The sequence below is a fragment of the Capra hircus genome, chromosome 1 (assembly GCF_001704415.2).
Source record: "Capra hircus breed San Clemente chromosome 1, ASM170441v1, whole genome shotgun sequence".
Lineage (NCBI taxonomy): Eukaryota > Metazoa > Chordata > Mammalia > Artiodactyla > Bovidae > Capra > Capra hircus.
Window position 1 is genome coordinate 82,860,772 of NC_030808.1, and position 12,260 is coordinate 82,873,031.

The 12,260-nt window shown below is 43.2% G+C and overlaps 1 protein-coding gene across 6 annotated transcripts in view; it reads left to right on the forward strand.

Moving 5' to 3' along the window:
* Positions 1-12,260, forward strand: part of ABCC5 (ATP binding cassette subfamily C member 5) — an 82,751-nt gene that overhangs the window by 49,922 nt on the left and 20,569 nt on the right. For all 6 annotated transcript variants that reach the window (XM_005675201.3, XM_018047362.1, XM_018047353.1 and 3 more), the window contains 8 exons: positions 2,909-3,093; positions 3,483-3,629; positions 3,900-4,029; positions 5,501-5,654; positions 5,746-5,874; positions 7,593-7,779; positions 9,469-9,558; positions 11,745-11,934. In XM_005675201.3, coding sequence (XP_005675258.1) covers positions 2,909-3,093; positions 3,483-3,629; positions 3,900-4,029; positions 5,501-5,654; positions 5,746-5,874; positions 7,593-7,779; positions 9,469-9,558; positions 11,745-11,934 — 1,212 coding nt within the window. The remainder of the gene's footprint in view (positions 1-2,908; positions 3,094-3,482; positions 3,630-3,899; positions 4,030-5,500; positions 5,655-5,745; positions 5,875-7,592; positions 7,780-9,468; positions 9,559-11,744; positions 11,935-12,260) is intronic.

The following is a 12,260-nucleotide window of genomic DNA, read 5'->3' on the forward strand; positions in this document are numbered from 1 at the left end:
GCCAGGGCATTCATGAGCGCCAGTACGGCAGTGCAGATGCAGAAAGATGATGTAAAGTGTGTCGTTAAAGTTTATCGGAAATTATGCCATGTAGCAATTCTTGCTGCCTGATACCATTGTCTGTTGTGGAACACCTGGCCTTATATCTCTAGAATAACAAGATTCTTATATGATTATCGGGAGACCATGAGGCAACTTCTGTTTGCTCAAATAGACCAAGGCAATAAAAATGACCTTTACTCCTATGCCTTTTTTTGCTATGCAGGGTGGAGTGAGGTGTAGGTAGTCATAGCTGAGTCATCTTGACTACGGAAAAATTGAATCATGGGTAGAGGTATACCTTTCTTTCCTGTGATTCATCCCTGCTCTTTAAAAGTCATGCCAACCAAAGCAAAGGCATGCCAGCTCTAAGAATGCCCACATCCTCAGTTAACCCCCCTCTACCCCCTCCCCTCGTACAATGATCACTCCTTGGCTTGTCCCAAGCAGGCACCAGCAGGGCTGTGGTGAAGAGTTATAGCCAAGATTTTTCCTGCTTGATTTTCCTATCCAGACTTCTTGGTCCTGTTTTTTAAACCCTTCATCTTATCAACCAAAACACATCTTGAGAGTTAGAGAAGCTGTTTGCAATACTTAAGGCATTTTCAGTTTTGTAAATAATAAATAGAAATGCATTCCTGTTTTAAAGTTATTTCTTCTGTGTTACCTTCTCACCTGACATGTTGAATTCAGGACTTTTTTTTTCTGGTTTGCCGTGTTGTTTTCATTTCCTTGGTCTTAAAACCGCAGCAGACATTGGGTGTTAGGAGTTGACCATACTGATTCTTTTCTTTCTTTTAATAAGCCCTGTAGGAGCTCTTGAATTCAGGTGTGATTGGAGATACCTTACTCTCACAAAGCAAACACAGCACAGAAGGCTGAGATATCTGTCAATTCCTGCCACAGGCAGTAGGAAAAAACAGAATGTCTTTAGGGGACATGTGACCTAGAGACTCTCATTGTAAAGTGGTCTCATTGTAAAGAGGCCTGTGTGGCTTGTTCCAAGATAATTGCACAGCTTGTGTGATAAAGAGGTGGGGCTTTCTCTGTATTCTCTTGTCAACATCAATCTCCTGACCAGTCCAGGGAGCCCCTAGGAAATATCCTTAAATGTTTTTTCTCCTCCCACAGACAGTCACCCCATCCTACTGAATTTACTTCCTGAATACTCCATCCCCATGGCCACAACCCTGGTTTTCAGTCAGTTCAGTCATTCAGTTGTGTCCGACTCTTTGTGATCCCATGTACTGCAGCATGCCAGGCTTCCCTGTCCATCACCAACTCCTGGAGCTGACTCAAACTCATGTCCATCAAGTCAGTGATGGCAACCAACCATCTCATCCTCTGTCATCTCCTTTTCCTCCTGCCTTCAGTCTTTTCCAGCATCAGGGTCTTTTCCAATGAGTCCATTCTTCACATCAGGTGGCCAAAGTATTGGAGCTTCAGCTTTAGCATCAGTCCTTCCAGTGAGTATTCAGGACTGATTTCCTTTAGGATTGATCTCCTTACTGTCCAGGGGACTCTCAAGAGTCTTCTCCAACACCACAGTTCAAAAGCACCAATTCTTCGGTGCTCAGCTTTCTTTATGGTCCAACTCTCACGTCCATACATGACTACTAGAAAAACTGTAGCTTTGACTAGACACATCTTTGTCAGCAGAGTAATGTCTCTGCTTTTTAATATGCTGTCTAGGTTGGTCATAGTTTTGCTTTCAAGGAGCAAGCATCTTAATTTCATGGGTGCAGTCACCATCTGCAGTGATTTTGGAGCCCAAGAAAATAACCCTGGTTCTTACCTTTATCATCTCCCACCGAGACTGTTACAGTTGCCTCCTATTAAATCTGTCCTCCACATGAACAACTAGGAGATCTAGTTAAAAACAGGAGACCAGCCAACTGCCTGGGGCCTGAGGCCTTTCAGTGGCTTCCCCGTTTCAAAGCAGCATTTTAAAAATCTTTTTCCTGATGTGGCACAGATAGAAAATCCATTCTTTGTCTGAGATGCTGGGATGCATGGAAGAGGCTACCTGAGGTGGCTGGTCTGGCCATCCCAAGCCCATCTCCTACAGTAGGGCTGGGAGTCAAATCTCTACACCCCTGTAGCCCATTCTCTTGAGAAGTTCTTGTCTGAAGGATAATCTTCAAATGCCTTTATCCTCTGACCACAGCCTGCTTAATCAGCCTTATCTCCCACCACTCCTTAGGCATGCAGAATGTTCTAGCCATGCTGAATTGGATATCTGTGTATACTGATTTCCTGTTTCCTCACACCTACGCCCATCATTTCCCCACCTGGCTGACTCTGGCTTACCTTTCAATATGGGGATTTTCCCTGGCAGTCCAGTGAGTAGGACTCCACACTTTCATTGCAGAGGGTGTTGGTTCAGCCCTGATAGGGGAACTAAAATCCGAGTCATGCTGTGCAGCTGGGAAAAAAAAAAAAAAAAGACACAATATGGACCACATAGAAAGTCTCACCTGGACCTCCCTGCAAAGCCCCTCACAGCTCCTCCAAGTAGGTTAGGTGCACTTCTTGAATGTCCCCATGCTGCCCTGCAAGTAGTTCCAGCATTGGGGTTAGCACATTTTATTATAATTTTGTACTTATTTATCTGTATGTGGATGAACTGAGCCAGGGACCTGGTCTTAATCCTCTTTGCCTCTCCAGGGCTTATTCCTGGGCCTGGTTCATAGTAGGTACCTGGTAGATAGATATTAAATGGATAAATGAATGCCCCTGGAAAGGGAGAAATAATTCCAACCTAGAGCTCTGTGAAACTGTGGGCTTTGGTTCTACTCTTCTACAGGTGACTTCATTTTGGAAAAGCAGCTTTTCCTTTCTGAATTGCGTTTCTCTTTTCCTCACCTAGGGCAGCTCGTGCAAATGGAAGAGAAGGGGCAGGGCTCTGTGCCCTGGTCAGTGTATGGTGTCTATATCCAGGCTGCTGGGGGCCCTTTGGCGTTCCTGGTCATTCTGTCCCTTTTCATGCTGAATGTGGGCAGCACCGCTTTCAGCAACTGGTGGTTGAGTTACTGGATCAAGCAAGGAAGTGGGGTAAGATTCCTCATTGATGGGAAAATTGTACGTCTAATTATATGGCCGTCTCTTCATATTCCCTGGCTCATCTTAGGGAAAGTGCTCTAGTTTTCTGTTAAAAGAGGTAATTAAACCCAGGATTAAAGAGATGAGTCCCTAAGATAACCTCACCAGGTAGTTGCTCCCTGACCAACTCACAGAGCAGTAGCGCTTACCAGGAGCACATCTACAGGCTGTCTGTTGTCATTAGAGAAGAGAGGGGAAACAGGCAAAGCCTGCCTTGTGTTTATCTCTACCAGCTCCCAGAGTTTGTTTCCTGTACCCTGCCTTGAGCCAAGAGTGGCCCTGATAAGGGCTTCTTGGATGTCCCTAAGGGTCTTGCCTCACAGAACCTTGCTTCCAAACAGAACACCACAGTGACTCAAGAAAACAGGACATCTGTGAGCAACAGCATGAAGGATAATCCTCTCATGCACTACTATGCCAGCATCTATGCCCTCTCCATGGCAGTCATGCTGATCCTGAAAGCCGTTCGCGGAGTGGTCTTTGTCAAGGTAGGCACTGGGGCCTCTGCTCCTCTTCTCCCTGGTGGCTGTGTGGTCAGGCTTCTGCCTGGCACCTCTTGGGTTTATTCTGAGTTGGGGAGCTCCTCTGAAGCAGGATGCCTCTTGCCGAAGTGACCTGCATCCCGTAGACTTAGCCCTTTCTAGTTAGCCACCTCCTTCCTCCATAGCCACTTGCCCTTCTCTGGCTTTGGACCCATGGAGTGGGTACTGAGCCTGCTGAGTCCTGAGTCTCTGATTGCTCTGTACTCTGCTCCTCAGGGCACATTGCGAGCCTCCTCCCGGCTCCATGATGAGCTTTTCCGAAGAATCCTTCGAAGCCCTATGAAGTTTTTTGACACTACCCCCACAGGAAGAATTCTCAACAGGTTTTCCAAAGACATGGATGAAGGTATTTCTCACTGCTTCTCTCTGTTGTGCTCCAGAGCATGAACCCCCCAGCACAGTGGCTGCAATATTTGCATCAGGAACATGTTAGGTTGGGCGTTTTCTCCATGTTGCAATTTCTCTTTAGGCTAAGAACCTATCTGATTTTTCATCTTTCATGTGAGCTCTTATTTGATCTTATTTAACCTGAAAACCAGTTCAGAGGGCTGAGCATAAAGGCTTTGGACAGGGTGTCTGAGAGTCCAAAAGACATATTTACTTGTGGGTGGTGCGTAGGTTCCTGGACAGGTTTGCTGGATGCTGAATGCTTCATGGGCTGTGCCAGCACCAGAACTTAAATACACTTGACCCTTGAACAACAGGGTGGTTGAGTCTCTGGATATGAAACTGTGGGTGAGGAACCACATCTATGGAGGGCTGACTGTAGATTACATGCAGAGTTTTGACTGCATGGAGGGTCTGTGCCTCTAACCCCCATGTTATTCAAAGGTCAACTGTACTCCCATAGCCCGTAATAATAGTGATGCTACCTGACATTTTTTGAGGGCTTATACTATGTTACAAGCAGTTTTACATGCATTATCCTAGCCATCATAGCAGTCCTGTGAGGTGTGGGTATCATTTCACCCACTGAATGCATGGGAAAGCTGATATCTAGAAAGGCTGACTAGCTCAAGATGGCACAACTATTAAATAGCAAGCTGGGAACTGAGCTCAGATCTTTTCGACCCCAGAACTAATGTTTTTAACTACTTACTGTGCTGCCTCCATAGAAGGAGTTTGTTTCACATGTTGATAGGCCAATGTATAGCTATGGCCAGAGGTAACGAGAGATCGAAACCATCACTGATACACAAAACAGTGATACACATGTGAATAATATGATCACGTTTGTATTAAACTCACATACGCACAGATGAATAGGAAAGAGACTGCTGAAAATCAGTGGTATCAACATGTCTCAGATTTGTATGAAAATAGGTGGGGGGAGGAGATGTCCAAAATGGGCGAAGAAAATGTTAACTCTTGGAGGTTCTATATTCTTCCAGTTTTTTGTATGTTTTAAATTTTTGTGTATGTTTAAAATTTTCCATGAAAAGTTTCTTAAATGTTAGCAGCAGTTCATTCATATTGGTAAGAATAAGACTATGTTTATTTAATTTTTTGCATATTTATTTTCCAAATATTTTATAGCAAACATATATTACTTTGCAAAGTGGGAAATGTTTAAGGGGGTTGGGCAGCACAGTGAAACAAAAAGAGGACACAGGTGAGAAAGATCACGTAAATGCTCTTGGGACAAGAAGAATTAGAGCAACTACATTTCCAGATTTTTATTTGGTCAGACTGTTTAAAATACAAAAATAGTCACAAATTTCAGATATGGCTCTTTGGGAGCCTCTTTTTGTTTTTTAAAAATTCTGGCTGTTTATGGATCCCATCCTCTGACACATGTTCCTTTACCGTTTCCCCAGTCGACGTGCGCCTGCCGTTCCAGGCCGAGATGTTCATTCAGAACGTCATCTTGGTGTTCTTCTGTGTTGGAATGATCGCAGGAGTTTTCCCATGGTTCCTCGTGGCAGTGGGGCCCCTTGTCATCCTCTTTTCAATTCTGCACATTGTCTCCAGGTAAACAGGAAGTCTTTGTGTCTTTCAGTGCAAAGGGTGAAGCCAGAGTTGCCAGTCCACCCCTCTGACACAGAACTCGTTCTCTCTCCAGGGTCCTGATCCGAGAGCTGAAGCGTCTAGATAATATCACGCAGTCACCTTTCCTCTCCCACATCACATCCAGCATACAGGGCCTTGCCACCATCCACGCCTATAACAAAGGGCAGGAATTTCTGCACAGGTTAGTTCCATGGGGGCAGAGGGCTCATCAGGGAGCCAACATCTCAGCATTTAATGAGAGTTTAAGAAGCCTTTCAAAGTCAAAATTGGGGATTATAAAGCTCATTACTAAGAGTATTAGTGATTTAATGATCTCTGCTGATTAAGATTCACTTGCTTGGTGGAACTCCCTTCTGAGAAAATGGGAAGACAAAAACAGATTTGGAGTTTTTATTAGCTTTCAGTTCTGAATGGCTATATTTGACAGAGTTTTGCTCCTTTTTTTTTCTTGGAAAAGTAAGATATTCATAGACAATAGATTGACATTTTATTTAGTTGTTAATATTGTTTGTGTGAAAAATTTGTATACTTATATAGTCATTGTGGAGATTTATGTTAACTAGAGGTTGAACTAGACTAAATGTCCTTCAGTAGAAGACTGGTTAAATAGGCTATGGTATCCCCATATAATGAAATATTATGTGACCCCTAAAAAGAATGAGACTGCTTCCTAGGTACTGATGTGGAATGATCTCCAAGTTATATTAGATGAAAGAGCAAGATACAGATGTGCATGTATAGTTTGCTCCTTTAAATATGTGTCTATAACATTTAGAATATCTGAAAGAACACACAGGAAACTAACAGCTGCCACTGGACAGTGGAAGTGAGTAGCTGGAGGAGGGCAGGAGAAAGACTGACTTTTCATGGTAAAACTTTTTGTACCTTGTGAATATTCTGTCTTATAGAGTATATAGTTCATTCCAAAAATTAAGTAATTAACGTTAAAAAGTAACTCTAGGATAGAAAGGTTTGGTTAAATAATTCTGAAAAATCTATCCTAACTTTAAGCAAAAAAAGAGTAAAATATGTTGACCATGTGCATGTGTAGGTATGTACCCACATAAACGTGAGGGCATTGGAAAAAATACTGGGAGGAAATGCAGCAGAATATGGATTCTGGTTTTAGCTGAGTGGTGAGAGTACTGGAATTTTACATTTCCCTCTTTTTTATTGTGTTTCCTGAATTTTCTCTAAAGTGCACATATCTTCTTATAAGGAGGAAAGGGATTTTCTTTAAGGCAAAATATCTGCCTACCCAGGCCTCCCACTCTGGAGTTCTAGTTGTGTGTGACCCCAGACCCTCAGGTGGGCTGAGAGCTGCTCTCTAGGACCCCTGATGACAGAGGGTCTCCTTCCTGCAGCGACTAAGGTTGTCTCTGTCTTTCTGTTCAGGTTTAACTCACTCACTGCTTCTGGTTCTTTGCTCCATGGCCTTGGGAAACAAGTGTGTCAGCAGACCATTTCTACTTTCTCGCATTCAGTCCAAGAGTCTTTTTCCTGCTCTTGTGCCATTTCTGCAGTTTGTATTTGTAACCTCTCTTTCCTCAAGAAAATGACCACTTACCTAAAACAATTCTCTAAAGCTTAAACAGCCTCTTTATTTGGTCTTCTTCCCTCTTGCTTTCCCTGTGCTGTTGAAGTAGATATGTTTTTCCTAGTATCTGGAATATGTTTCTTTCAAAGGGTAAAACTAGGAAACCCCTGTGTCTTCCTGTGTGTGGAGCCTGGAATACTCTGCACTCCTTAAGTTTCCATATCACTCTCCTGGTTACAAGCAGTAGTGTTATACTTTAGCATTAGCCCTCTACCCAGAACTCACCTGTGCTTTGGCATCCTCCATGACTGGGGTTGTGTGGTACTTTATTTACTTTATTAGGTGTTCTGTCTTCCTCACAGGTACCAGGAGCTACTGGATAACAACCAGAGTCCTTTCTTCCTGTTCACTTGTGCGATGCGGTGGCTGGCAGTACGGCTGGACCTAATCAGCATTGCCCTGATCACCACCACTGGGCTGATGATTGTTCTCATGCATGGGCAGATTCCCCCGGCATATGCAGGGCTTGCCATCTCCTATGCTGTGCAGGTTAGTCTTTGGGATGAGGGCATTGTCTTTCTCATACATTGGCCTAGGAGAGGCCTGGTAGGTGGCTCTGCCCTAAGCTGCTGTTTTACCTCTGGCTCCTAGAGCTTCTCCCCATCTGCTTTGGCAGTAGCACTGTGGACTGGAACACAGTCAGGCCTCCATATCCCCGAGTTCTGCATCCATAGAGTCAACCAACTGCAGACCAAAGATATTTGGGTGGGGAAATTCCAGATGGTTCCAAAAACTGAATTTACTATAGATGTACAACTATTTATGTAGCACATTGTATTTATAACTATTTACCAAGTCTTTACACTGCTTTAGGTATTATAAGTAATCTAGAGATGACTTAAAGGATACAGGAGAATGTCTGTAGGTTGCAGGCAATTACTAGGCCATTTTATATAAGGGGCTTGAGCATCCTTGGATTTTTGACAGAATCCTGGAACCAGTTCCCCATGAATGCTAAAGGTTGATTTTATGGGAATAAAGGGATTTAATTCTGTTGCATGTGTTTATGAAGTAGGTGCTGTTTTTTCTTAAATAAACAGATTTTGAAAATTGTTTCTCAATTGTAGATTTATGTCTTCACTAACCTTTCTTCTCTGGCCTCTTCCTAGTCTTCTAAGAAATACATATCCTCAATATACTACTTCTGTGTGTTTTATTTTCAGGCCCCAAATTTTCCCAGTACTGTTACATACGTAAACCTTTTTGGTGCTTAGGGATGGTTGAAGGTCTTCAAATAGCTCAGAGAATAGCGGGGAACTTAGCACTGACTAGATAGTTAAAGATGATAAAGAATTGTTACTAACTTTTTTAAGATATGGTAATGGTTTTCAAGGAGATTTTAAATTTTAGAGAGATAGAAGCTGAAGTATTTATGGATAAGACTTAGGCTATATGAGATTTGATTCCAGATATATGGAAGGATGGGGTGGTACAGATGAAACAATGCTGGTTGTAAGTTGATAATTTTTTTAAGATGAATGTTTGATACGTGGGAGCCCATTATACTGTCCTCTCTATTCTTGTATATGTTTGACATTTTTCTATATTGGAAAGATAAAAATAAGTGGCCAGAGGAAACCTAAGAAGAGATCTATATCTTTACAGATACTCAAAGGTATTTGTCCATGTCTCGCAGACTTAACTTGATTCTTGGAGGGCTGGGGGTGGGGCGTGGGAGAAATCTGTGTTATATGTACTTCTGTTTCAGAGTACTCAGTCTGGGGTGCACAGACTGGGGCTCTGCATTCAGTTTTGGCCCAGTCTCATTTCTGCTAACCTTCCTGGAAGCATTCTCACTGCTGCTCACAGGTTGATACAGTCTCCATTTATTGTTGCTGCTATATCCAGGTATAGGTGCAATTATGAAGCCCAGAAACTATTCAGCTACAGCTGAATTTCTGGAAATGTATAAACAGACAGAAAGCCTTTAGGTATAGAAAAGTTAGTGCCAGTACTGCAGTGCCACCTGGATTCACTGAGAGTTGCAGTTGATTGGGGGCTATTAGGCATTGTCTTAAACATTTGAAGAATGATTTGGTCCCTAAAGCCAGCTGCTGTCTGTCCACAGTTAGTTCTCACAATTGAGTTGTGATCCCTGAGGTGAAGGAGGTTTGCTGGCATTCCCTTGGTATATATTAATAATAAATTCTCTCTTGGATTGTTGTTTTCCATGATCAGTTGACAGGGCTGTTCCAGTTTACTGTCAGACTGGCATCGGAGACAGAAGCTCGCTTCACCTCAGTGGAGAGGATCGACCACTACATCAAGGTCAGGCTCCTGCAGGCCTTCTGCTGCAGTCTGACTTTTCGGGCAGCGGTTTTACCCTTTCACCGCCTGGAATAAATGTCCCAGGAAGATGCTTGTTTTCTCTGCCTCATCTTGTCCCACAGGAGAGGCAGCATCTCTCCAGTATGCATGGAATGCAAAAGAGAATATCATAAGATTTTCCTAAGTGTATTTGTGAATTGTGGTCTGATTGAGAACTTACATTCATCATCTAATTTCCAAAGTGTTCCTAACCTCGTTAATTCAGTTAAGCAGACAAATGTAATATTTTCCTTATACTATTTAAAACCAGGTGTTATTTCAAGTCTTAGTCTAGTTCATTTGGTTCTTAACCAGGAATGGCCATCAGAGTCCCATATGGAGCTTGAGGCAAAGACTAACTTGGGCCTCATCTCTAAAGATTCTGATGTAATAGGTTTGAGATAGGACCCAGACTTCTGGAGTTTCAGTGGCTCCATGCCTAATTCTATACTGTGTTCACAGTTCAGAAACCAGTTAACTGCATTGGTACTGAGATGATCCAGCTCTTCCCACCTTCCTCCAGGAACCCCTGCAGTCCTGCAGTGGGGCGGTATCTTCCTCCTAGTGCAAGGTCTGAAAGCAATTTTCTGTAGAGAGAAACAGCAATTTTCTTGAGTAGTTAACATTCTCATGTTGAACTCATTTCTCAGGAGTTACCTATTTTACAAACTGCCCAGAGACTTTTTTTTCCACTTATATCATCATTTACATGGGCAGAATACATTCCAACTTCCAACTAGAATATTGACTTACAAACACTGTTTTGAAGAACTGCCCTTTCACTGAGAACTAGTATGTTATGTAACTGCTTTTTCTAGCAGGGACATGTCCCACTGATTTGTTTTGGCAATGAACCTGATCAGTCGTAGGATATTTCTTAAACTTATAAATGACTGTTATCAGGAAGAATGGCAGATAGCTATCTGATAAATCTGCTAATAGCCATTTATGTTTATACATGAGCCTCTTGGCTGGGTACTCTGGTCTGTGGGCAATTTGTGACTGTACATGTTGTGTTTGATTTAGTATCACTGTTGGTGTGGGTCTCTTGCTGGAAAGGTCAGGGTGATGGTCAGCCATGGTACAGAGTGTACTTTGCACAAATCAGTCACATTCCTGAGAACTGGTTCCCTGCTGCCCATCCACAGCCTGGAAGCCTGTCCCAACACAGAGTTTTAGACTTGAGTCCCTACCCTCAGCCACCAGAGCACTGCAGTCTTTGACCTTTACTTCCCTGTGAGGCTATAGGCTCCATGACTAATCACCAGAGAGTTTTAAAAACATGGGGAGGTGTGACTATAGATGGCCAAAATTACCCAATAATTATTATTAAGCACAACATTATTAAGCTGGAATGGATTTCTAAAATCATCTAATCCAGTCCCTAGAGTTTACAGATGAGAAACTAAGACAAAGACTGAAGAATTGGTGTATCCAGTTCACGCAGCTGTTAGTGGTAGAGTTGGGATTAGTGTCTGAGTCTCCTGGATTGACTGAGATGGCTCAGGGTGCTAGGCTCTCATTAAATGTTCCATGAACACTAGTTTTGCTTCTTTGAGTTTCAGTTCAGTTCAGTTCAGTTGTTCAGTTGTGTCCGACTCTTTGCGACCCCATGAATCGCAGCACGCCAGGCCTGCCTGTCCATCACCAACTCCCAGAGTTCACTCAGACTCACGTCCATCGAGTCAGTGATGCCATCCAGCCATCTCATCCTCTGTTGTCCCCTTCTTTTTCTGCCTCCAATCCCTCCCAGCATCAGAGTCTTTTCCAATGAGTCAACTCTTCGCATGAGGTGGCCAAAGTACTGGAGTTTCAGCTTTAGCATCATTCCTTCCAAAGAAAGGCCATTGGTTTTCAAATGATGGAACCCTGTTTCAAGGGGAATGTTTTCAAAGAATTCCACTAAAATCTGCTGTGGCTAAAGAGGGATAGAAGGCCATTGTAAACTGCCAAGGGTAGAGGCAATTGTTCTCTGTCTGTTTATTGGTGATGAGCGTTTACTGCCAGGGGCTCTTTCGCAGCAAGGGAACAGGGCAGCAGCTCTCTCTATGGTTGCTACGGGTATCCTGGTCTTACTTCTGTGACAAAACCTTGCAGCTACCCTAGAATCTGTGGTCAGTCTGAACTGGCCTTTTCTGTCTCCCCAGACTCTATCTTTGGAAGCACCTGCCAGAATTAAGAACAAGGCTCCGTCCCCTGACTGGCCCCAGGAAGGAGAGATCACCTTTGAGAATGCAGAGATGAGGTACCAAGAAAATCTCCCTCTGGTCCTGAAGAAAGTGTCCTTCACCATCAAACCCAAGGAGAAGATTGGCATCGTGGGTCGAACAGGATCAGGTAAGGATCCCCTCTCTGAAGAAACGTTTGAATCAACCAGAGTCAAGTTTAGGGCCCACGATTTGCTGCTTATTGAATATCACTCTCATCTCTTCAAACCAGATTCCTGTTAGATGAGTAATTAGTGTCTCACATCTCTGAAACCACTTTTTCTTTTCTTCCCACATAATTTTTATTTAGTTGCAATCATAGGATATGGGAAAACAATAGGGAATGGAAAACCAATTCAATATTCTTGCCTAGGAAATTCCATGGACAGAGGAGCCTGGCAGACTACAGTCCATGGGGTTGCCAAGAGTCAGACATGACTGACCATGTGAGCATGT